The 25,464-nt window shown below is 35.9% G+C and overlaps 1 protein-coding gene across 6 annotated transcripts in view; it reads left to right on the top strand.

Annotated features, from left to right (window-relative positions):
* The window catches only part of FER (FER tyrosine kinase), a 154,223-nt gene that overhangs the window by 54,953 nt on the left and 73,806 nt on the right, over nucleotides 1-25,464 (top strand). For all 6 annotated transcript variants that reach the window (XM_038125679.1, XM_038125683.1, XM_038125684.1 and 3 more), the window contains exon 11: nucleotides 22,397-22,489. In XM_038125679.1, coding sequence (XP_037981607.1) covers nucleotides 22,397-22,489 — 93 coding nt within the window. The remainder of the gene's footprint in view (nucleotides 1-22,396; nucleotides 22,490-25,464) is intronic.

The following is a 25,464-nucleotide window of genomic DNA, read 5'->3' on the forward strand; positions in this document are numbered from 1 at the left end:
AACATAAAAAAGCAAACAAACGGTACCTGTTTACTAAAGGGACAAACAGTTTTTGCCTTTGTGGATTAGTTTTGACATGCAGGAGACATTTGTGACTTTTTTTTTTTTTTGAGGTTTAGCCTGATACTACTTTTGGCCCATGGGGCAGTAGCTCTGTGAAATAATTAAATAGTTGTTTCTGAGGGGAGAGCTGTTTTTCTTCCTCTGTCTATTTGTGGAACTATTTGATTCCCTTTCTACAATTATATTTGGTTGTCAGCATTCTCTTGCTTCCACTGCTGTTTAATATTTACGAGGCATTATGAGATGGTTCTCATTTACACTGGTACAAAACATTATTTTACAAAGCTTGTATGCTTGTCATGACCTAGAAGGAGTTTTGAAAAGTATAAAAAGATGAAGAAGGGGAAAAGAAGGATCAGGATAATGATTGCAAAAGATTAGGAGGCTTGGAGTCTTTTTGGTGCAGGCTATCTTGTTAGTTATTTCCTACCATATCCTGTAGTAGTGCTAGTGATTAGTGTTTGCTAGTATTAGTTGAGATGATGAGATCAGGTCAAGATTACTGAAGGCTACTTTCAGGTGTCTAAACCTCTATTTCAGTGAGTGGGAAAAAATAATCCTGTGTGCTGAGCACAGGCCTACATAGGGCCAACAGGACGGAGACAGAGCAGTTCCATCACTGCCAGCACTGTGTCACCTCCAGTATCACCTTCAAGGTGATCACCTTCAAGGGCTCATCACCTCCAGTGCCCCAGGGCAGATAGCATAGGGTGGCTGGTTCTGTGCTCAGGGCATGGTGGCCTCTGCCGGGGGGCAGGGGAAGGGGGAACATAGAGCTGTAGGATCGTTTGGGTTGGAAGGGACTTCCAAGATTGCCTAGTTCCAACCCCTTTCAACACCTTCCACTACAGCAGGATGTACCACTTTACAAAATCTTGCCGCTTTAACTCAATGCAAGGTTGCAGAGAAAAGCCATGAGAGCAATTAGAAAGGGGCCTAATGATGATGAGAGGCAGTCTGGTCAGCTTCTCACGGAGAAGGTAAAACAGAAACAGGAAGTTGGTACAAAAGGAGGCAGAAATATTTAACACACTAAGTTGATGTTGTGTAAGCTGAAATAGACGATAATGTGGGTTTATGTTGTTTTATTTTTTAAGCCAGTAAGTAAAATCTACTGTTTAGGCAACTTGAGAAAATAATTCAGGTATGCATTTGTATGCCAGAGATAATGTTAACATTCATTTTCATAACATGGATTATGTGCTCTAAGTAACTTGCTCTAGGTCATGCAGTGCCATCTGGCCTATGTTATCTGAGAGTTTGGAGTGCCTTCAACTTTTATAAAAATAATGCAGATTATTCAAGCTACCTTGCAGAGAAGACCTGTCATGAAGTGTGATGTTCCATTTGAACATGTTAAGTTCCATCTGAAGAATACATTGTGCAGAATTACCACTTTCCTTGCCTTCTTCAAGGCAAAGCTTGCCAGAAGGGCTAAGCCACTCTTGGACATGCACTCTAATTTTGTGGGTGCCAGATGTGGAAGTCTTTGTCTTGTATAGGAGACTGAATGAGACTGAAAACAGGGTTAACTGTGAAAGCAGGCATGTTTATTTCCACAGCTAGGTCAAGTTCAGCATTTACATGTACAGTATACAACATTTACACGCAGGCCATTGGTACTGAGGCTGCCTTGGGATCAGCACATGTTGCCCCAGAAGGAAATGGTCATGATCTACTGCAGCCTGCACTGAATCCTGTTCATTCTGCTGCTCATGGTATTTTTTCCCTTAGGACCTGAAAGAGCTCCTGCACCTCAATAAGGAAGTCTACAAGCTTTTGGACTTGAGAAAAGACAGGAGCTAAACATGCCTGATGGTGTTGATAATGTCCTTGCTTTCTGAGAAGGGACTTGAGGTGATCATTAAATGATTTCATGTCTGTGATGTTGGATAAGCCCTTACACCTGGGCTACACAGTAGAAGTGCTAAGAGATAGTGCAGACTCTGGGGCATTTTTCTCTCACACAGCCTCTTCCCCAGCTGGTTGCTCCAGTGAGCCAGAAATAGGTACATGAAAGGACCACTGCTGTCACCCTGCAATGGAGCAGAGAGGGTTGAGGTGGTATTGGGTGCTCACTGTCGGTACTGGGAGTATCTCCTCTCTCATAGCCTGTGCCAGAGTTGTGTTCCCAACAGAGTAAGGCTCTGCTCAGGTGCTGGAACCTCTCCTCTTCTAGACTAAGACTGGTTCCCTTTGTATCACTGTCTGCCAGTATGAAGAGTCAGCTTCTATCTTTTTTATGAGCTTCCTTTAAGTACTTAAGGGCTTCAGTGAGATCTCCCCGGCTCCAGGCTGAATAACTCCTCTTTGAGCTTGTTGTCATAGGAGTGGTGCTCCAGCACTGTGATCAGTTTAGTGGCTTTCCTCTGGGATTGTTCCATCTCTTTCTTGAAGACCCCAGACCTGGGTGCAGTTTTCAAGATGGAATCTCACAGGGGCAAAGTAGAGGGAGTAAGTCGCCTCCATCATCCTGCTGCTCATGGTGCTTTGAGTGTAGCCCAGGATGTGGTTGACCTTTGGAGCTGCAAGTGGACTTGTGTCTGTGTCAGCTCATGTTCAGCTTTTTGTCTGCCAGCACCCCGGAGTCCTTCTCTGCAGGGCTGCTTTGGGTGTGTTCTTCTTTCTCCCAATCTGTGCTTATGTCTGGCATCACCCTGGACCTGGCAGTCTTGACTATATCTCAAGATGGAAAAATAATGCTCTGATAGGTTATTTCTGTAAATAAACATAGTGGTGATTTTTGAAATGGTATTTCTTTTTTCTTTTTGGTAAAACTCCTTTAAAATATGGGGCTGTAAAATGAGCTAAATGTTCTTGCTCCTGATTTCTCATCCTGGTATCATTCAAGAGGATGACTATTTCTTCAGTTACAAATTCATTCAGTTTTCTCCACTTTTTCTGATAGCAGTTCATCTAAGTGTTACTCTGATACACTTGAATATAATTATTTATTTCTCTTCAGCAATTAATTGTGAACACTTGTTTTGCAATTTTTTTTCCCTAAGAATTAGAAAAATCATAGTTAGCTTCTATTGTCAGAATCCATATAAAACAAATTTTTGTGTCCTCAAGTCACAAGTAATTTTTTGTTTTGTAATGTAAAATATAAAAGAGGGATATGCAATTTTGTTTCATATCTCCTAAGTATTTATATCATATAAATAGAGCCAATTTCATGGTGGAATAGTTTGCAAATTGTTTTGTTTCCCTTCTCTTACATTAGGTAACTGTATAATAGAATACTAACAAGGAGTGAAATTCTGAAATGCTGTTAGATATGTTTTTGTAGACAGTGTAATGTTATGTGAGTGTTTTTACTTAGTTTCCTTGTTCTTTTTCACCTCTGTTAAATGTAGGAAGTTTTGTATTCTGTTAGTGTCTTCCATATGGTTTGCTTTAGTCAATATATTTTTTGAAGTGTATTTGTGGTGTATTGGTAGTCATGTACTCATTTAAGGAGAAAAGGAAATTGCCAAACCAATCTCTTTTTTCCACTCAGGATATAACATGGCGTGAAACAAATATTTCTGAAATTGCATTTAGTAGTTTTGTCATTGTATATGGAAAAATGAAACATTTCTTTGTTACTAGCAGTTACACTTTTTTACTGACTTATCCATTCAGGACAGAGATAATTATAATGCTGACGGTGCTAGAAGTTTAAAATCTTGGTTTTGAGCCCCCTAGAGTTATGCATTTATGGCATTCACTATGTTAATGGGAGATTTGTGGTTCACATTTTCTTCTGTACTTAAAGTATGGAGATACTAAAAAAAAGCAGGTTATTCCTTGTAAACAGATATGTTTTGACAAAAATGCAGTACTATCCAAAGTGTTACGTATTATGTCACTTCTTAAAATTTAACTGGAAGCTACTTGAGGTAACCTTTCCACATTTAGGTGTTCAGTCAGTGGATGTATGGCCTGTCCTTTGTATTGAGTTATATAAGGTGTATTTTTGAAGAAAACAACAGCAACAAAACTTTTATAAGTCTGATGATCAGATTAGAAGTAAAAACATCATTAATTTTTGAATATTGCAGTACCAGCTAAACATTTACTCAGGTAATTACATACAATTATGATAATTTGTATTTCATGGTAAGGCTTTAAACTTAGAGCATCACTATTGCCTTGGATATTGTTACAGAATAGGGAGTCTTCAGGGAGTTCTTAAACCAGGCAATAGATTCATTAATAAAAAATAGTAATTAATTTTGTTAATCAATCTTTTGAAATCTCTGTACCACTTTTACATATCTTCTCCTTTTTCCATATGTGGTAAAAAAAGTTATGGAGGCATAAACTCATGACTTTTAAGAATATGTGTTTGAAATTACGTACTGTTCTCACTGTAGAAGTGTTTCATGTAGATTTATTTTGCAAACTGCAGCATTTTCCTGGAACTGGTTGACAAAACTGAGACTTGGTGTGCAAGCTCTGCAACACTTGAGAGACTTGTCAGCAGGTGGAGCTCAGTGCCAGATGTCTAGTTATGACTGAATAAGCCAAAGCTGTTAGAACTTGGGAGAGATACCCAGGGCAGAAGCAAGCAGAAGCACCATGGTACAGCCATTGGGATGTTGTAATGCTTTGTGCCTGTAGAGTTCCAGGCTTAAAACTGTACACAGCAGAAAATCGTTTTATCTGTTCTAGCATAATTACTTGAAAAAAAATACAGAAGTTCACCTCATATCTAATCACTTTTGTTGTTTGTTATTCCTTTTTAAAAGGCTTCTGAGATGTTATCCTTAGTGATTGCTTTAAAAATAAGATAAGCTAGCTTTTAGTGAAGATTATGGTAATTAAAAAAATTAGATCTCAGTCATTATGGAAGGAAAAAAAATACTAAATACGTAAAACAGAGCTGAAGTGCTACTTTATTTGTTTGTAAATTATTCTACCTAATGTGAATGTTTTATCTTTCCATCCTTGCTTTCTAGAATCCAAGACTTGGTCCTCTAATTAGTATGATCAGTAAACCAATAGCCAGAGTCTTGTTCTGCAGGTTTGGCTCTGAGGAGAATGTGTTCAGAACTCTCACTAAAATAGTAATTGACAAAAATAATCAGTTTGTGTGTTTTGATTTTTTCACTGTCAGTTACACAGATATAAAAGAGTTGCAGGAGTTTGTGATTGCATTAAATATTCTTCATTGCATACATACATTGTAGATGTTGGATCACAAGGTCCTAAAACGTAATCTGCTGAGAGGACTACCGCACTCTTGGGGTTCCCTTTCCCCTGCTATGTCATACTATGCAGGTTCTTTTTTTTTGAAATAGATGCAAGGAAGTGATTGCCTTCTGTGACAGGCCATTGCAGCAATTGCAGAAAGTGTAACAGTAGAGATAAATTTGTCATTTTTCTTACTGATTAAGAAGAATAGACACATTCTTGTGCTCTGTAATGCATTACCAAACATCTACTTTATCTGTCCATGTTAGTAATTCTCTACTGATTTGAGGCTCATGACATTTATATAAAACTAAGATTGTATTAGAGCATGGTATGGGAGCCCTTCACAGTAATTTGGTTTATATGTTTATAAATCTTGTACGCTTCCACTATGTTATTGCAAGATCTTAACTTTCTTGTCAATAGACCCAGGGCCAGAGTTAGTCTGTGCAGCATTGGTATCCTTATCCTTTCTTTTATTTTAGTCTCTGCTGAGGAAGTGCTGCCAGTAGTGCTGCCAAAAATTCTTCATGCTGTAGAAATTTTTGCCTATTTGTTCATTAAAGACCTGGAAAAAACCAGTTTTATTTGGTGGTTGCCTGGACAGCTGAAGTTCAGTTTTGTTTATGGCCACTTTCCAAGCTTGCTGGCTTGGGCCTATGTTTCTGGCTTACAGCCAGAATTTGACATGGATCAAAAGTGCCCCAAATGTCAGATGCTCTTAAGAAGTGTGAAGAGGGTGAATTCTATTAATCTTTCTCTCTTAGTGAATATGTTCTAGCTTCTGTTTATTTATTGTTTTTTAATCTCAACTGCCTGATGGACATATATCAGAGGAAGAACAATACAGAAGGAGATAATAAGGTAGTAGGTAGATAAAATAGGTCATACTTTGTCCCACTGACTGGTCCAGAATTATCAGGATAAGAGGTCAGTGGAGCTGTCAAGACTGTTGCCACTGAACATGCCTAGAAACTTCTAAAGTAAAAGGCTGGACTAAGTTCATACACTAAGGCTCAGAGGTTAAGTATTTCTTAAGGTTAGCATATTATCTATCAAAAATGTGTTGAGAAATAACCTGGTCTTGGGTAAAAGTGAAATTAGAAGTATAAGCACAATTTTTTAGGAATTGAGAGAGGTGGATCATTCACAGAAACAGAACTCTTTAGAATATTTGAAGTGTAGAATTAGTTTACCCTGTCTGTATGAAGGAGAGCTATAAGCACTTGAGATATGTAGACCTCTCTTAAACTGCCAAAAATATTTCAAGAGCTTTCATTTCTTCCTTGAGGAAGCAGGCTTCACCGTTGTAGTGTTCAGAACTGCATACCCACTGGGGATTTGTTATTTCAATGTGAATCTTCTCTGTGGATTAAGAAAGCTTCACACAGAAGTTTCTTTTCGAACAGAAATCATATACTAGTATCCAGCATATGTTTCTCTGTGTGCTGGGAGAAAAGTAGTAATTCTTTGCCAGAATCATCATCATTGCCTTCTTGCATCTTTTTCATAGTGATGGGACTGAATTAGTGTGATTGCTGACTTCTCATAGCCTCTAGGCAATGCACAGGAAGTAATGTGATAAAATTTGGCTGCTTTAAATCACTTCTCTGCTTTTCTCTCTTCCTTTTTAAGTGGCTGATTAAAAATACCATCGTCCTTAAAGGCAATTATTATGCTTCTAAAACTCCTGAAATCTGCTGTAAAATAATTATTGGAATTAGGATTTAAATTTTTAATGTAGTGTCACTGGTAGTTTTCTGCCAGATAGAAGTGTATGATTTTATGCTTAGCTTCTGTTTTTTTCTGCCATGTGGGGAAGTTCTTGCCTGCTACGGACTTGAGAAATCAGAATGGCAATCCAGTTTTCAGACCACTGTCTTTAAGTTACAGAGCTATTTTTTTGTTCTCCTTTTTATTTTTTGTTTTTTACTGTTGGTGCTTTTTAACTGTAGGGTAAGTGAAATAGCATGGTTCAGATAATCCCTTTTTTTTTTTCTTTTATCATCTAGCAGTCAGATGCAAAACATGTCTGGCCAGTTTGGGATCCAGGTGCCTGAACATCAGCACTAATGCCTGATTTTAGATATTGCTTAAGGTATCCTGCCTGTGACGTGAAGCTGTGACTCAAGTCTGCCAGTCCTATGTAGTTGTCTTGGATAACCTAGGCCATAAAGAGCACTGGATATTAATATTCAAACAGGTGAAGCCCTCTTTCCAACAGACATTGAGGTTCTTTGTTCAAAATAGTCTTTAATAGTAGGGAAAATTAAAGTTCTGTGTGAGACAATGGTAGTCTCTGTAACCTTGTCAAAAAATTCCAGAATACTTATCTCAATTTCTTTTAAGGGAGGTATAGAAACAGGTCATCAGAAACTTAATTTCTGTTTGGCTGTTGTGTTAGGGTAATGTGAGAAAGTCAGTGACATTTGCATGAAGATAGTAGCAGATATCCAGGAGTTTCTGAAACTCATGTCCTCATCCTAGAGGAAAGAAAGCTTGGAGTATCACAGCCAAGATATGTGGAAATTCATCATTCTTGGAAAATGATTGAAGTTCTTTGCTTTTAGGGCACTGTAGGATTTTGTAGGCCAAAAGCAGGTTGTTTTCTGGAAGTTACTGCAAAATATTTCTGCAAGCAAAATTATTTCTTAAATCTCATTTTTTGGTCAAGTTTCTGAAAAAAGCAAGAGTTGATGGTGTCTAGAAGCTTGAGTACAGATTAGTAAAAGTAGGGGTTGGGGGGGGAAACAAATACAGGATAGAGTGGCAGAGCCAGACACTGGCAGTTCCAGAGGTAGCAGAGTACTTAGTCAGGGTCAGAGTGTGCCTAGGAGTCCTATCAGGAGCAAAATGAAAAGAGGTCAGGGACAATGCTGAGGGCAAGACTATCAGGAGGGTCCTCGATCTGTCCAGGACACGGGACCAAACACAGGATTGGAGAAACCTACAGCATACTCATGTAGGACTCATCCCAGACGAAGAGCTGGAGACAGAGCAGTTGTCAGTATAATTTCATGAGACAGTATTTCTGTGAGACTGTGGCTCATCATCATGAGACTGACTTCATCAACACATGGTGTGACTGTGGTAAATGAGTACTATTTCAAAGCCTAAATGGTATGATAAGAAAAATACAGTATAGAAGTAATATAGCCTGAGCTATATCTGCAGTTTTTTCTTTCTGATATGCCTCAGAATTACTTGTTTTATTTCTAGATCTTGCCTGTGAATACTAAGATGAAATAAAATCACTTAATGTTTAGCTTTATATGTAATACAAACTTGTGTCATTCCCCTTTACGTTAAATTTACTTAGTTTTGCAAGAACTCTGTAACAATTAGGACTTTCACAATATCTAACTGAAATTATCTCACTCTGGAAACCTGTAGTATTTACTTGGCAACTGCTATAAAAATGAAAATAAAATGGAAACAGAAATATATTGTTTTGGGATTTGGGGGGCTAAAATGAGATGCGTGACAGTCTTGACAGTTTCTGTATCATGTTAACCTGAGATTTTTGTCTTCTGTGCTAATTGCTGTTTAGAGCAGTTGAATATGGTGATTGTTTATACTGAATTCAGTGTAATGCAGTGAATGTTGCAGTACAGAAGGAGCTGATATGACTGAGCTGGCCATAGGCGATTGTAATGAAAGATGATGCAGATTTTTGTATGGCTTTTAAGTGAGGGGAGATGTATTTGGAGAGTTCTAAAAATGAAAAAGTTTAAAAGTAACTTCTGAGCTAGAAACAAAGAAACAAGCATTAAAAAAAAAAAAAAAAAAGTAGCTTCTGATTTATAAAACCAGAAAAGTTAAAAAAGTAATTCTGGGTTTAAAAAAACTAAAAACCATTTAGGTTTGTGTTTTGTTAGTCTGAAAGAGAAACACACATCCTCAAGGAAAATCAAAGTTCAGTGCAGCTGATATAAATTCAGTTTTCTTATGTTAATTTGTTGGCTCTTGTACCATAAAAGGGAGATGATATTTTCTCTGTAGGGGTTGGGGGAAGGACAAACCTGCAGATAGAATTGGGAACATTTCCTACCTAACAGGATCCTGTTACAATGTGGTTGTGCTTATTTAGAGATGATTCAAGTTCCAGGCCACAGTAATATGTGATAACTACATAAGGACCATTAATGAAGGAATGATTTGTTTTAGAGTAATTTTTATATGGGCAAATGAGGTAGTTTTTTGACAAAAACACAGCTGTTTTCTTCTTAGGCTGTTTTGCAGTAGTATGGAAAGCTGTGGTTGTGCTTTGGTCTGCTTCAGACTGCTGCTGCTTTTGTCCATTTATCTGTTCACTCCATAGGTGTTTTTATATATAACATGTAAATTAACACAGGTTTTGTGGATAGTTGTATGTACAATTTGATCTTGGTGTCTCAGGAACTGTGTGACAATGAAATTTGTAGCTTTATAATATGTAATAAAAGTAGTGAGGAAAATAGGGTTTTCAGCCAACATGACTGAAGTATTTAATCAGTTATTTTCTTCAACATACCTTTTAAGAAGTTGATGCATTGAATCATGTATAACTATACCCATAAACTGGAAAATACTGATTTTTTTAGGGCGAGGGGGGTGTGGGCGCAAAAGGAGATTCTTCTGTAACAGAGGAAACTGGTCTTTGATTCATCAAGCAGCTTGAGCATGCCAAATAAGTACAGCTTACGAACTTTGAGGGAACACTGCTTGGTTGTTCAGATGCTTTTTAATAAGAAATGATTGAAATAAAAAAAGAAACTCTATTGACTGAATTAATGACTCAAAGTCTTTGCATTTCTGTAGAAAAAGTGCTGCCTTGTTTATTTTGTTTTCTGGAAGGTAATCATGCTAGGTAAATTTATGAACCTCAGCTTGAATAGGATTGAAAACTTTTATTTGGTGCAATTACTGAGACTTATACACTGACTCTGTCCTCCATGTTTATGTTGATGATATTTATATTTTCAAAATAGTCTTGTTTGTGTCTATGATTTGTAGCTGTGATCTGTGCATGAGTTCAGTGGACCATACGCTTCACTCAGAGTTGAATTTGAGCACTGCCAATTTTGAGGGTTTGCGTTTTTGTTGTTCTGTTGTTTAAATTGGCAGATATTTGTTGTTTTGGCACCCTGCAGAGATTACTCATTAAGCCTACCTCAGTTATGATGCTCAAGTTGTGTTCAAGCTGTCACAAAGTTGGTCTGTCATTTTATCTATTAACATGCAGGCTGATTTGTGCATAAACAAGTATCTGTCAAAACCAAAAGTAAACATCACATTCTGACTACCCTGCCAAACAGCTGTCAGACAGAAATACCTGATCAGATTTGAATCTAGGCATACTGCAAGCTCTTTCCAGTTATGAAAGTTTCAGTTTTGTTGTTTAACACATCTAAGGTAAATGTGGATCTGGCTGAGAACTTGTCATGTCCCATTTGACTGAAGCTCTTCAGGGTCAACTCCATGAAACTTTGCTTTATTGTAATAAAACAAATGTATCCTCTCACAATATGATTTTCCAAACAGGTTACAAATCACCAGTCCATATTTAGTAACATTGTTTATTGGGAGAAGAAAAAAGACTTCACATCCTGCCTGATTACTTAACATGTAATGCTATTTCTTGGTGCCTTGACACAGCATTTACCAGGGGATTTCATTAGAGCCAGTCAGTGAGTCAGCTCAAGCCACTTAATGAATTATAAGAGGAATCTTGCTTAGTAGATGCCCATGTGTAGAGGGCAGAAGTGAAGAAATGTTACTTTGTACCTGTCAGAACAGTGTGATAATAAACATAAAGACAGTGCCCCTCTGGTACAATGACATGGTGGTTGGCTGGGGAGACAGGATTTCTCTGCTGCCTGTAAGAACTTTGTTTGAAGTTACAGAAAAATTTGGTGGTTTCCCCACCTCATCCCCCTAGAGAATAGTGTTTTCTGTTGGTTGGCATGGACTTCTGCTGAAGTTGGGCTGCAGGTTTCTCCCCTGCAGCCTGGGATTCTTCAGCTATAGGTTATCTAGTTTTTGGTGTCTTGTGAACCATAGGAGAATTTATGGATTTTGAGGTCATGCAATATAGTGATGCTGTTCTTATTCTCTGTTCTTTACATGTTGACTTTTGTCCACTGCTTCCCCAACAGCTGTTCAGGTTTCAGCTACTCCAATACATCTGGTCCCTTGCAGGAAACAGACTTTCTTGACTTAAATGCCTAAGATCTGGACTTCACACTAGTTTTGTAAAGCACTTATCTTCAGGAGGTATCACTGAGTGTGAATGTGGCCAAAAACCAACCAAATCCATCAGTGTTTGAATATATTTAATGAGATCTGGAAAGACTGTCATTCCTCCTGTTAATAAGTAGTGCATTCTAATTAAAATAATTGACCGATGTAGTAAGTGCAGTCACTAACAAATGCCATAGTCAGTTCATACTATGTTTATAAATACTGCATTTAGATATATTTTGGGCTGACTAACCCCCAGCTGGCACAAGTTGGAAGCAGCATCAGCTGCTTCATTTGCTGATGCACAGAGTACTTGCTGTCATAGCTTTAGTTTTCCTTTTATGCAGTTGGTACAGCATCCAGTTAGTTGATTTAGTTGTCTGCCCATGTCTTTGGATACAAAATGCTGAACTTAAAAAGTTACAGTCCTCCTTAGAAAACCGTGTGTTGAATGGAACCTTTGCTTGAGTTGAGGTCAGGAAATTATTTTTTTTTCAGAATCTCTAGGAAGAAACGCCCCAAACTGTCCTTCTCATTGACCTGTTACCTTAGTTCTGGATTCCCTGTATTTTACTTGAGTGTCTTTTAACTAATCTCCGTGGCAGAAAAAAACCTGCTGGTAGCTCATAGCTGTAATTTTCTTCTATGCTGACTTATAATCCCCCACCTATAAACTGCTATACAGATTTACTTTATGAAATGACATTTTGTCAAGATACTGATGCTTTGCCTGTGCAGATCTGGAATAAAGAATGAGAACTGTTTCTGTTTTGTTCTCTGCTGAAATGTGGCTTGGCTTCCTGTCAGAGGGTTTTAGAGTTTTAAAATAACTAACACAGGTTGAAATGAGAAAAGGACAATGGTTTGTGCTTCTCAGTCTGCAGGGTGTGTAAGTATATATGGATTTCTGACAAGCCTGTTACTGTTATTTTAAGTCTGTGGCTAGTAAAGACAATTTCCAGTTCCAGATGGCATTCTTTGGCATGTACACTGCTCTTCAGGAATTCATCAACATGCTTGTGGTAACTGTGGGTGATCTTCATCACTTCCTTACTTCAGCTGCAGAGTGTTGCAGAGAACATTAGGAGTTGAGGTACTTTGGATATTTTTTTGCAAGACTTTACGTTTACCAGTCTGGATCCTTGTGTAAAAATGTCCTGGACATTGTGTTTGTATTTGCTTGGTCTGCTGAGTTCATTGTGTTGAGAACTGTATGCATAGCTTAGTTCTTCAAGCACTTTCACTTGAAAATTTTGCATACCTCTTGTGAAGTGTAGCTTAGAGGTTCTTTACCTGTGGCTTTTTGTTATCAGCCCACAGAGTGATGACTCTAGTTCTTTTTACTAGGCCGGTACTTGTAATAAAGTTCTGTTGGTCCTTGAGTAATATTTACCCATTTGAAAAGTTTGATGTTAACTTTTTAAAAACAGAAGCTAACTCCTGTTCACCTAAAACGTCACCATTGCATTGAGGAAGTGCCATTACAGAATACTGTAATTTTTTAACAAGTGCCAAAACCACTCTCTACCTTTATACTTGTTTTTGTGAATAAATGAGTATATGAAGACATCAGGACATAAGATTTATTTCCTACGCTAATTCCCATCTCTAGTGGAGCAGTACTGATTTCTTGGTTGCTGTTTTATCACAATCTAGTTAAATAGAGATGCAATTTTCGAAATAGGAGTAATGCTGCAAAACAGGTGTTTACGTAGAAAAAATCAATTTCTTCCATTACCTTAGCAAGAATTTTCATTCTAGCTCAGATTTTGTTTTGTTTTGTTTTTTCTTTTTTACCTTGAAAGGAGGATGGCAAAACCAGTCTTTTTGTGTATAGATGTATATAACCAGTTCAAAAATATATTGCAAGTTGAAGACTTTACTGCTTCGAATGGCAGCTGTAGTGTTGATCTTGATTAAAACTCTGGGGCAGCATCAAGCACTACTACATTTCTCTGTTTTTCTGAGAATTCTGGTCATAAAAACCTGAAGCTATTTCAACTGGATGTATGCAGTATTAAATAATAAAATCAGCCTCTTTGATTAAAAAATTCTCCTAAGAATTTTAACATTGAAATGGTTTGTGGATGCACATTTATTCACTGCTTTTTGACTTGTGGGTCTTGCTTTTCTTGAAGCAGCAGCAGCAGCACAGCCTGAATGTTGAGCATATTGTCCTAGCAGATGCTGACTTTCACCAGTAGCCAGTTCATCATACCATTTTTTTTTTTCATGTCATTGTTTTTTTGAATTATTAGCTGCCAGTGGATGTAAGATGTTGGCTTTCTTGCTTTTGTGAACATTAGGTGCTGCAGTACAACTATGAGTACTCAGTGCAGTCTGTTTTATGTTCTCTCATTGCAACTTACAATGAGCTTACACAGAATTATAGCAAGAGAGAACATGTGAATGTGTTTGGAGATCTGTTACTGTGATGTGCCAGTGACAACCAAGGAAGAGAAAGACCATGCCATGAAAAAGTAGTTCCCTTTCATATATAGCAAGTGCTGAACAGACTGAAATTTGATAATTTTTTATTACTTGAAACAACTAAAATGATTTTTTGAGAATTAATAATTTTTAGTACATTCAGTTAATAATGCCATTTTGTTGATTAATAACACTGCTCTTGAAATCAGTGAGACGGTTCATAACAGGAAATGTACAGACAAGCATGAGGTTTTTAAAGGATGGAGGTCCTAATTTTCCCTGTTATATGTTTCCAAAGTTAAATAAAGTAATAGCATTTAAACTTATTTTTTAAAAAGTATTTATTTATTCTAAATTTGTCCATAAGCTTTCAGAAGTCTTAATTGGTTTGTTAAATGGCCTTTATTGAAATCAGGTGTCATTTACTTGGCATCATTATGGGATCAATGAATGGAGGTGTCTTGGGATTTAGTGGTGTAGAGATACAGTCATTAAACAGAGAAGGAATACTTAATTTCAGGAGCCTATCTGCACTGCAAAAGTCCTTGTCTGGCTACTTTTTCCTTCCACAAAACCAGTTTTTATACAAGATCTCAGTCCCTCAGCTTAGGTGTTGAGGTACATTTTGTCATTTTCTCTAGAGAACTGTTGACATTCTTGATAATAATTTGGTGAAATTCAAGTATCATCTTTTTAAAAATAAAAGTGCTGTTAGGTGTATATAAGAGTTAAAATGTACTGTGTTTCTGGAAACATTATTGCTAACCCCCCTTAAGAGATGCTCGACTTTCGTTAAGACATTTAATACATGTTCGTGTGTTTGGAAGATTTTCTGATTATTTAAAAGATGAAGGTGACATTTCCCTGACATTTCACATGTTGCTTGAAAAATTAGCCTTCTGAAAGTCTTAATTAAAACAGAAAACAGAGCAGACAACTTAACCATACATTCTGTTATGATAGATAGGGATTCAAAAAAGAAAGCAAAGGGTCAATCATATTGTAGTATTCATAATTCTTTTTTAAGAATTAATCTATTTACACAGAGTGTTTGCTGATAGCTGAACCTTTCCTAGGTAAAATCTGCCAAAGATTTTTCAGGTTTTTATCTCCAAATATTTCACCAGTCTCTTGCTTAGTACTTTTTCTTGCTGCTGTTTTCCTGGAAAAAAAAATAAAATTACTTTCTAGCCTCTGTTGTAATTTCAAAATCCGATATATAAGAAATTAAATACATAAAAGTAATCATAAGAGAAAAAAAAACCCTTTATTTTGAAAGAAAACAAGTGTTTATGATAATAAGTTAAATAAATTCCTGAACTTTATTCAAATTGTATGTATTATTTCTAACAGCTTTTTAAAAACTTTTAATATTAACATTGTATTGTGTTACTACATTCCTGTAGACCAATGTGTAGTAATACTGCCTGATTTCACATATATCATTAATGACTTCTGAATTACCACTCAAAATAAGGTCTAAATGTTCCTGAAGGTATGAGGTCACTAGAAGTGATCAAAACCAAAAAGCATGCGAGAAATTTTCAGGAAAAGAAGAAAGAAGAGAGCAGAAAACATTACATTGCTATATTAATTGATGTGCACCTGCTTCCCAAATGCCACAGAACCGCAGAATAATTTAAATTGGAAAAGATCTCGGGGAGTCCATCTGGTCCTGCTTCTTGCTCAGAACAGAGCCATCTTTAATTTTATACCAGGCTGCAAAATGCCTTGTGCTTGTTGAGGTTCTAGCAGCTCCAGTGGTGGAAGTCCCTCTGGGAAACCTGTTTCAGTGTTTGACCACTGTCCTCATTGTGAGGTTTTTGGTTTTTTTCCGTGTGTAACTGGTGTTTTTCTTAATGCCAATTGTCCTTTCGCTATGTACCACAGAAGAGTTTGGCTTCATGTAACCAGTTATATTTTCAGCTCCCTTAATTAGAAAACTGATGTAGGAGAATTCAGAAAGACAAAATAATAATGCTCAGAGATGTGGAGGAGCTTCAGTAGAATTAGTGAATAAGTAGATTGGGCTTTACAGACTTGAGAAGTGCAATGAAGGGGATTGTGATAAAGATGTGTGGGGTGTGGGGATACATGGGGGAAGTGAATAAGAAATAATGACTGTTCTCTTTCTTTGCAGAAACAAGAAGTAGGGCTCATCAAATAATGACATTAGTCAAATGATTTAAAACAAGCGCAGAAACATGTTCTTCAAAAATGTATTATTAACTTGTGCAACTGGTTGCTACAGTATGACATTGTAAAAAGTTACATAGATTCAGAAAACAGCTAAAAAATATGGAAGGAAGATCCTGCCATGACTGTTGCATGTAAAAACATCAGTTCTTAACCAGTAAGGCTAATCTTATACTACAGATACTCCGAGGACAAAGCCATGACTCTGAAGAATTGTAATTTTCTTTTTCTTAGAGAGTGTTACTCCACAGGCATAGTCTAGGATATGCTGTTGGTCTGAGAAATTCTAACAGTTATCAAATTTCATGCTAGAAAGTCTTGTTTTTCAGACTACCCCCTGTTATTCAGGATAGGTAACATTAATTTGCATCCAGTGCAGTGTTTTATAATATGTGTACATCAATTATGCATAATTTCTGCTGCTTTGGAAGGTGTTTTAAGCAGAAAATGCTGCCTTATCATAAAGTGATTTTTGAATACCTATGTTTTTTAATTGGTTTCACTGTGTACTTGAGATATTTTAATTAGCTTTGAATATTTAGATTTCTAATAACTGTTTTATATCTACATTGTTCTGCCCAGTTCTAGATATATACAATAGTAAACTAAGAAAATGCATATTATAATTACTAGAAAGAGACTCCAAAGAGATGATCTACTCAAATCAAGTAATCAGCTTATATCCAACCAGCAACTGGTTTCATGTGTGAGTGCCATGTTATTAATTTAAAATACTTGGTGTTTTTTTGTAAAGATGACATGATTCTTTATCTGGTTTTCTACATGGTGACTTTATGAGATACCTAGTTCTGTCATGAGCAGGACTGGAACAAAAAAAGAAAAAGTAAGGAACAGAGAATAGTGTTTTGAGGAACAAGATCAATCTTATTTCTGAAACCAAGTAATAGGCTTTAGGGATATTTGCCATGTTCTGCTGTATGCTCAAATTTTAATATGTCAGCATTTACATCTCTTCCAGTAAGTGCTAACAGCTGTAAAACAGATGTACAAAGATTTTTGTGGTTATTATATTCACTCATCAATTGGCAGGACATAGTTAATGTCACAGTATAAGTTTATGACATGTTTTTGGGGCCACTCCTTAATAACCTCTAATCTCCACTACTGAAGTGACTAATGCAGATGATCATTTTCAGAAAGTTATTTTCTCTATTTTGAAGAGCTTCTGCTTCTAAATCACAAAACTTCATCCTCACTCCATACTTCCATAGACATAAAAAACCCAAAAATATTCCTTGTTCTGCCCATTGTCTAAATTTAAAACCTTGAGATGAATGTTGTTCAGCACTTTTTTCATCAGGGAATGTGTATCTTCAAAAAGGAAGGAAGCTATCATTCACTTTACAAAAACTATATTAATTACTCTGGCAAATGCTGTCTGTATGTCTGTTTCTTCTGTATGTTCATTGAACATATCGTTTGCAGTAGCTGCTGGAATTTCCCTGTCTAAATTTATCTTAGAGCCCTTGTATTCTACTGAGTTTTCATCAGAATATGTGAGGACCAGTTCCCTAACCAAATTATAGAAACAGTGATATCACTCTCATTTTTTAGATATCACTGACTATGTTCTTCTGATTGAAATCCCTTTTCTTCTGAGAGCAATTTCTCTTTGACTTGTAGAGTCATCATCACATTTCCTCTAAGTTTTCTGTGAAGGTTCTGTGATTTAATTTGCAAGCCCACATACAACTTCTGTATCCATGTGGATAGTTCACGTCTGACTCCTGAGGCATTTTTTTTCGTTGAATGGAATAATATTAGAGTATGGGATTATTTATATCACTGTACATACATGGCTGACTAGTGTTTTAGGAATATTCAATACATACTGCGTTGTCCTCTGTCTCTTGCTGATAGTCTTCCACCTTTGATTGCTAGTGTTACTATTTGCCTGTCCCTCAGAAGCATTAATTTTATTTTTTCTTTATCTTAGATCTCTCTCCAGCCTCTTACTTCATTACTTTTCTAAAAAGAGTATAGACTATTTTTCTTTTATAGTAACATCTAAAACACAGCCCTAGTCCTGGATTTATACAGCTAAAAAACTCTTCTGGGCTTTTACATCACACAGTTCAATTTAAGCAAAATATTTTTCCTGTTGCTTTTTCTTTCCTGCTTCTTTTTCTTTTCTTTCCTATGTTCACTGAAAATACTGTTGTGACTATGACTCATCTGGTCTGTCTTTTTGATTGTGTCACTCTGCTGGGTATATTGTTTTATTTCTCATTCATTCTTAAGAATTGCAGTGATTGTGCAGGACTGTGTGCTTGGTAAATGAGAGACTTGTCCACGGGAACGTATCAGTTAAAGGGCATGACCATGGAAGATAAATTGTAGTGGAAAATCCACTGAAACACACAGGATCTCACACTGCACAAGATCCCACAAAGAGAACATCAGATACAGAAGCCCAAGTTCTGGTCATATATAGAGATGCAGTTGAGGAAATCCTCAAGTAAAATGCAGATGCTTCACTCATGGTTTTCAACTGACCTGAATCCTGCTGTTGTTTTTTCGTTCTTATGCTTAATTTCTTCTTTCTGCCACTTGTGAGAAGAGAAAGAATGGAAGAGTGTCAGAATGGTTGTCTTCTGTTGTGACATCTCTTAAAAAAAAAGCTGAAGTAATTTTTTCCCCTCTTAAGAAGGAAAGAAGACTGAACAGCTTTGCATCCTTCCGTTCCGACATTCCATAGGAGCTGCCCCGCCATGCTTCAGTGATACCAGTAAGGTTATAGGCCTGAAAGTGTGAGCTCCAGTTCTTCCTGTTTATTCCCCTGCTGTCTGCATCAGTGTAGAGGCATTTCAGTGGGCTCCCAGCGAAGCTGGCTTTGTGTCTGGAGTGGGTGAAATTCCCTGGTGTTCTTCCAGGTGTTCTCCTGCTGACCTGCCTGCCTACCCCAGGCTCTGGGCATCTCAGTGGTGTGAGTGGGATGGCATCTCATCCCACAGCTTACCATTGTTAACCCTGCTGATATTGCCTGCCTCAGTTATATCTAGTTTATGATATAGTTAATTTTGTTTCGTTTTGGGGAGTTGTTAGAAACATGGCTAGTTCTAGAAAGGGAAATATCAGTCATGCATTTTTCATAATTTTTTTATTATGTGTTCCCATGACACAGGTGTGTTCAAACACACTTAAAAGAGGTAGGTTAAAGTGTTTTCTAATGACAGCTTGTATTTGCATACATACCTAGCTTCTTAATGGTAGAATACAGTTTTTTCTGTAGTAATTCAGTTATTGCATAAAGTATTATGATCTACAGGTTAGTTTGCTTTCTAGTGAAATTGGTGTTGTATAAAATAAAGAAGTGGGAAATCATGCTCCCATTTTCTTGATGTCTCTGAAACTAAGTAATTTCAGCTGAAATTAAACTGAATCAGCTAATATGCTTGAGTAGCTGTGTTGCATATGCTAGTAAGTGTAATACTCCATAATGCTCTCTATAGCATCCCTGAAGCAGAATACCTAATACCTTTCCAGTGTCTAGCTCAGGTTAGTTAGTCTGATAGTCACATGTCTTACAACTTTGAAACTTTTGTTGTGACTACATGTTTGGCATGTTTGTTCTGTTTGGTGACATGCTGCCTGTTGGAATGAGCACTGTGTGGAATTGTAATGAACTTTCTGAGTGACTAGTGCCTGTACTCTCTGCTAGGTTCCTTCAGAAATTTTAAATTACCTAATACCCTGAAATGATCCTTTCTAAATTACTAAATCCTTTGCTGAATTGAGAGTGTCTTGATTGAGAGGTTCAAAATTTGATGTGGCTGGGGAGAGATCACTAAAAGATAGCTGTGATGTGTATTTGAATTTTTTTGTAAATCAGACTTAAAATAACACCCTGATTTAACTAGTAAGATAGTACATATACATGTACATAAATACATACATTTAAAAAGAAGTAGATGGGATGTTCTGGGTTGCAGTTTTACACTAGTTTAGAAAAAAATATATACTTAATATGCATTTAAAAATCCCTTTATACTGATTTATATAATAGTCCGAGTGAAAAACAGGTTTCCTGCAAGATCAAATAGCTCCTTCTAAGGCACACTGCAGCTGGGCAATGGCAAAAAAAGTCAGAAGAAGACCACTGTTATATCTCTTTAGTTTTATCTAGGTTGCCCTCAAAATACTTGCATGGAATAAATAAAATCAGTACTGGCTACAGTTGTGTTTTGTCATATTTTGGTTATGCCTGCTCTGCAAATTCTGAATCTTCATTCTGTAGGATATAGACTAGTTTCAATATGTCAGGGGAAAGAACTGTGGAAATGCTAAAAGTTCTGTTTATAAATGTGCTGCAGTTGGAACAGGACATGTGCTACATTTTGAACAAAGCCAAAGTTTATCCCTTAAATCCACATTTCAATACTCACTCTATTTAATGCAACAGTTTGCCTCTGTATGTCATTCAGTGGTGCTTATCAAAGTTGGCTCAGGCTTTGAACCCGATATTTTGAGTCAAAAAAACTCCCTCTTGTTAATATTTTTTTGTTAATGAGAAATTGGTGAGTGTAAAACCTTACTTTAGTTTGATGTTGTTGCTAGATAAACAGGCTGTTAGTGTCCACTAGAAAGGGAGCTCTTGAGTTTTGGTGATGGGAAGTGGAGTTTGTGCATCTTTTGGTTACTTATTTTCTCCTGTTGTGTAAGAAGTATACATGTAATTGGCATTAAATCTTGTGGCTCGCTTCTGAAGAGATGTGCGGAGTGGATCATTCCACAACCAGCATTCAAGCTAATGTAGACTTTGTGTCTTAGCTTTTAATGAGGTTTTTTTTTGGGTTTGTTTGGTTTTTTGTTATTGGGTTTTTCTATGGTCAGTTGGTTGGGTTTTTTTAAGATTTTTTTGGTTTTCCTTTTTTTTTTTTTGTATAAGCAGTTTATTCAACAGCATCATAAGAATAAAAATCAGTTTTCAGCACAGAGTTGTTTTACTGAAATTAAATTACTTAGTATGTGACAATACTTGAGTCTGATAAAATCTATAAAAATCTTATTGATGGGTAAGTGTTAATGAGTATTTCTGTGACAGATGTGCTCCTTATCAGACTTCTCACAATTTGGCTGGTTATTGCACTTTTATTCAATAGCATACAAATTAAGGCAAATTGCATACTTCTGCTAACAAATAAATAACATTATTTTGCTAAGAGAACATTTAACCTGTACCTTGTAAAATAAACTCTATTTGGAAATAATTTTCAAAGACCGCTAAATGTGTTGTGCAGATTTGTTGCTTGTTTGGAAGTCCTGGAATAAACTGAAGCTGCATTTCTTACATTGTTAGATCTTTGGTTTCTTCTGTCAAAGGTGTACATTGGTAACTTGGAAGCAATTTTTCTTTGTGACACTGGCAAACAGTTGTAGTGTGCCTTCATTATCAGTTTTTTAGAGTTTAGTTACCTAAAGCTAATTAGAATGAGGTTGTTAATATGTGATTTTTCTGCTTCAAGTTTATTTACTTTGTGAGTACTCATTGAAGTATTTTTGCTGTTTCTGAAGGTGATTTACAAGTAATAAACTCAGTTTGTCCATATTAAAAATAATTTTTAAAAGGTTGTTATTAATTGGAGCACTAATTGTAAGAGATGAGGAAAAATATAGTCTTTGGACTAAGTCAGCTTTTGAGACCTTTGAATTTATATTGACTTCTGCTGAACTAGAGATGCTTAAAGGCTGTTCTAGTGTTCCAGTCACAGCCCTATTCTTGCAGAATTTTAAATTCAAACAGTGGCTTGTCAGAAGTGACAGTGGCACTTATGGATTACAATAATGCCAGAAGAGAAATGGCTCCTGTTACTTGCACCAATGGGTACTAATATTTACAGGTAGTCTGTTGTTAGAGAAGGACCTGTTAATAAAGGGAAAAATCCTAAAAATCTGTTAAGTAAGGATAATGCACATATGTAGAATTTTTTACTGTGTGGGGGGTTTTATTACATATTTTCAAATAATTGTCCCTTTAAAATTTCAGGTATTTCAGGAGAACTGAGAGTTATGTCTCTTGTTTTTGGAGTCTAAAAGAATTTCAGTTTTCTTTATAGTTCAAATATTTGCACAAAGTATTTTAGGAAATACAGAATTTGTAAGTGGTTAAATTGATTTCTGCTTAATCCTGCTGATTTTGACACTTCCTGGCTTGTATCACTAGCAGTTCAGCCCCTACCTTTTATTTAAGTGAAATTCAGGATTCTATATTGTACATTCTCCAATAAATGAATGATGCTACAGATTTGCTTTTTTCCACTAAAGATTCTGGCCTTTCTCCTAGGACAAGAAGGATAAAGTGTCAAGGTTTGACACTATACGTCATTCCATAGCTGGAATTATAAGGTCTCCAAAATCCATGTTGGGTTCATCATCGGTAAGTAGTACCAATACTCTAGTGTTGTGATATATTCTCTTATTTTTTCAGCTTAAATAAGATTTCTTTTTCCGTTAAACATCATGCATTTCCATCTGAATGGACAAAAATTACATTAAAATAATGTTATTATTTTAAAACACTGTTCTGACTGATCAGCGTACAGGATAATACCAAGCTATAATGGTATGTCAGAATAACTTGCCACACTTCAGGACAATCACAGTTTGCATGTTCTTTGCAGCTCCCAGAGTGGTGCTATATTGTTCAGAATATTCTTCCCAATGAGGCTGATTTTCTTGAAATGCACTGTATGATAATAATCTGTATTAGGTTAGATGTCCATACATGTTTTACCAATTTTTACCATTGTTGCAGTAATTGTATTACCCATATTTCTTATAAAAAGCTCCTGTGTATAAGCATATTGCTACTACTGCTGGTACTTTTTCAGTTACTTTAAGTAATCTTAAGTACTTAAAGTAACTGAAATTACTTTCAGTTTTACTGAAAGTAATTACTTTCTTTTTAAGAAAAACCCCACTAAAAATGGTTGTTGAGTATCTCTGAGATATAGTTAGCTTTTGTTCAAATTCTGTAACTGCTATGCAAATGTCCTTGTTTGTTTTACTTTTGTATTTCCTTCTGTTTGTTTCATATGGAAGCTTGCAAGATTAGTTAGAATCCTTGAGCACCTGCTTGTGGATGCATCAGATTGTACTTGAAAACCTTCTGCCTTTTTCTTCAACATGTGATCACCATAACCTTCCCAAGTTAAAATCAAACCAAAACAACAACTCAAAAACCAAGCAAAAGCAAAAAAAAAAAAAAAAAAGAAACTTGAGTGAAGCTTTTAAAATTGTTTAAAATTGCCTTTTAATTGTCATCTTGTCACCTAAAATACAAGTTCAAAGTAGCATTCTTGAGAAAACTTCAGAAGCAATGGGTTTTCTATTTTATGCTGCAGGATTGCATCCAAGGACCCATTAAAGGACACAGCAAACCATATTTAAGCTAGATAGTATTCAAAATGGGTGGAATAGATAACAATTACATATGTGTAAATATATATGTATACAGAGAACAAGTGTACATAGTGAGGAAGGAATGGAAAAATAAATATGATTGTGACATAAAATTAGGGTAGAAAGGCTTGTCCTCTGAAAAACATGAAAGTTGCATGGCAATTGAAAGGTAACAGGAAAAACCTTGCTAAAATATTTAAATATCCTTGATATTCAACAAAATCTCCACATTATTGTGATTTTCATTTTATTAAAGTTCTAGTTGTGGTAAAAAGGCAGCATTTCATATTAAAAAACAATTTAAATGTGTATTTCTGTGACCTCTGTTCTTTATGTAGGTGAGACACAGTGTTCGTCTCTGTTTCTATGTATTATAAAACTTGCAACATCAAAAGAAACCAAAAAGCTTCCACAAACCACAGAAAAAACCTACCTGAAACTGCTTCAGCGAAAAATTGGAAGAGAAAAAAATCTTGAGAGGAAGATCAAAATAAAATGCTTAGATTAAATCAGGAAAAGTCAATTTCAAAATGTCAATTGGCTTAAAGTGTCATTTTAAATAGTCTATGTGTCACACTCTGATTTCATTCCATGGAAGCTGATGTAAATCTGGCTGTAGATACATAGTAGATAGGATTTGTGAAGTCTTGGAATATATTTGGAAGAAGTAAGATTGGTGTTGGTTCATTTGAGTCAGAAAGTAAAATCTGAGCAACAAGTGCAATCTTGATTAAGTTCCTTAAATGACACTTAAATTACTTCAGTTAGAATATATGAATTTCCAGCCAATTTTCAGTTTTGCTTTGTATTTTGATTTAGTGATTTTGTGTGTGTATGTGTGTGTGTGTTAGAAAAACTGACCATATGTATACAGCTCAAATTTGCTTCACGAATTAGCACTTAGCTATTAAATGTGGTCAGCTGTTTCTTGCTGACAACTACATAAGCATGTTTAATTGCTAAATATATAAGCTGCTACTTAAAACTTATTATCCATCAACAAAATATTCAAAATTATTATTGAAGGTGTATTATAAAGTAATATTAACATACATTAAAAAATCATTTTTTTAATAGACCATTACGAAAAGGATGCCAGTAATGATCCTCTCATATAGTCTAGTCTAAAATGTGATCTTACCTACCTATTTTCAAATTACTGGTTTTAAGCATTTGAAGTTTTTAAAGTATTTCTAAGTATTTAATTTTTAAATATATTAAAACTTTAGAAATGGAACAATATCATGATATAAATGTGGTGCTATATTATAAACACTGTCCAGTATTTTTAATTGGTGGGATAAATTGAATTTTGTTTGTATAAATTCGAGAGGACTAATTTTTTGTATGTCATCTGGAAAAAGTCATTGGGAAACTGTGCCATTCTAAAAGCAGGCAGGAGTTTTTGTGTGTTGACATTGTAATTCTATGTATGCTCTCAGAAGGAGAAGGGAATACAGGAAAAAAAGTGTTGTTTGAAGAGAAAGAAGCAGGGCTAAGGATTCAGGTAGGTTTTCTTTGACAAAATGCAAGCCAATTTTCTATAACAGCAAGAGATGTAAGTTTAATCAAATGAGGAGAGGAAACACAACAGTGGGGGTGACTTTCATGTACCAGTAATGAAATGCTGTGAATAATCTGAATGAAGAGTCTGAACAAATTGCATCATGATTGCCAGCTTCATGAATGCCCTTCTGCATTTTTTTTTTTTTTTGTATGAGACATTTGAGTTTGACACAAACATCTGTTTTTGTTTCTAGGATTTTTTTTTTTTTTACTGTTTATAGGATAATAGGTGGAATTAATGCTTGTTTCAGATGGTGTACTATTAGCATGTGGCAATGAGCCAGGTACACAGAGATGAAGTATTCCATAGGGTATTGTCTCAAATTATCAACTTCAATTTATTGCTTTACATTCTCATTTATGTCAGTGCTACTCTTTTACACT

The sequence above is a fragment of the Motacilla alba genome, chromosome Z (assembly GCF_015832195.1).
Source record: "Motacilla alba alba isolate MOTALB_02 chromosome Z, Motacilla_alba_V1.0_pri, whole genome shotgun sequence".
Classification (NCBI taxonomy): Eukaryota; Metazoa; Chordata; class Aves; order Passeriformes; family Motacillidae; genus Motacilla; species Motacilla alba.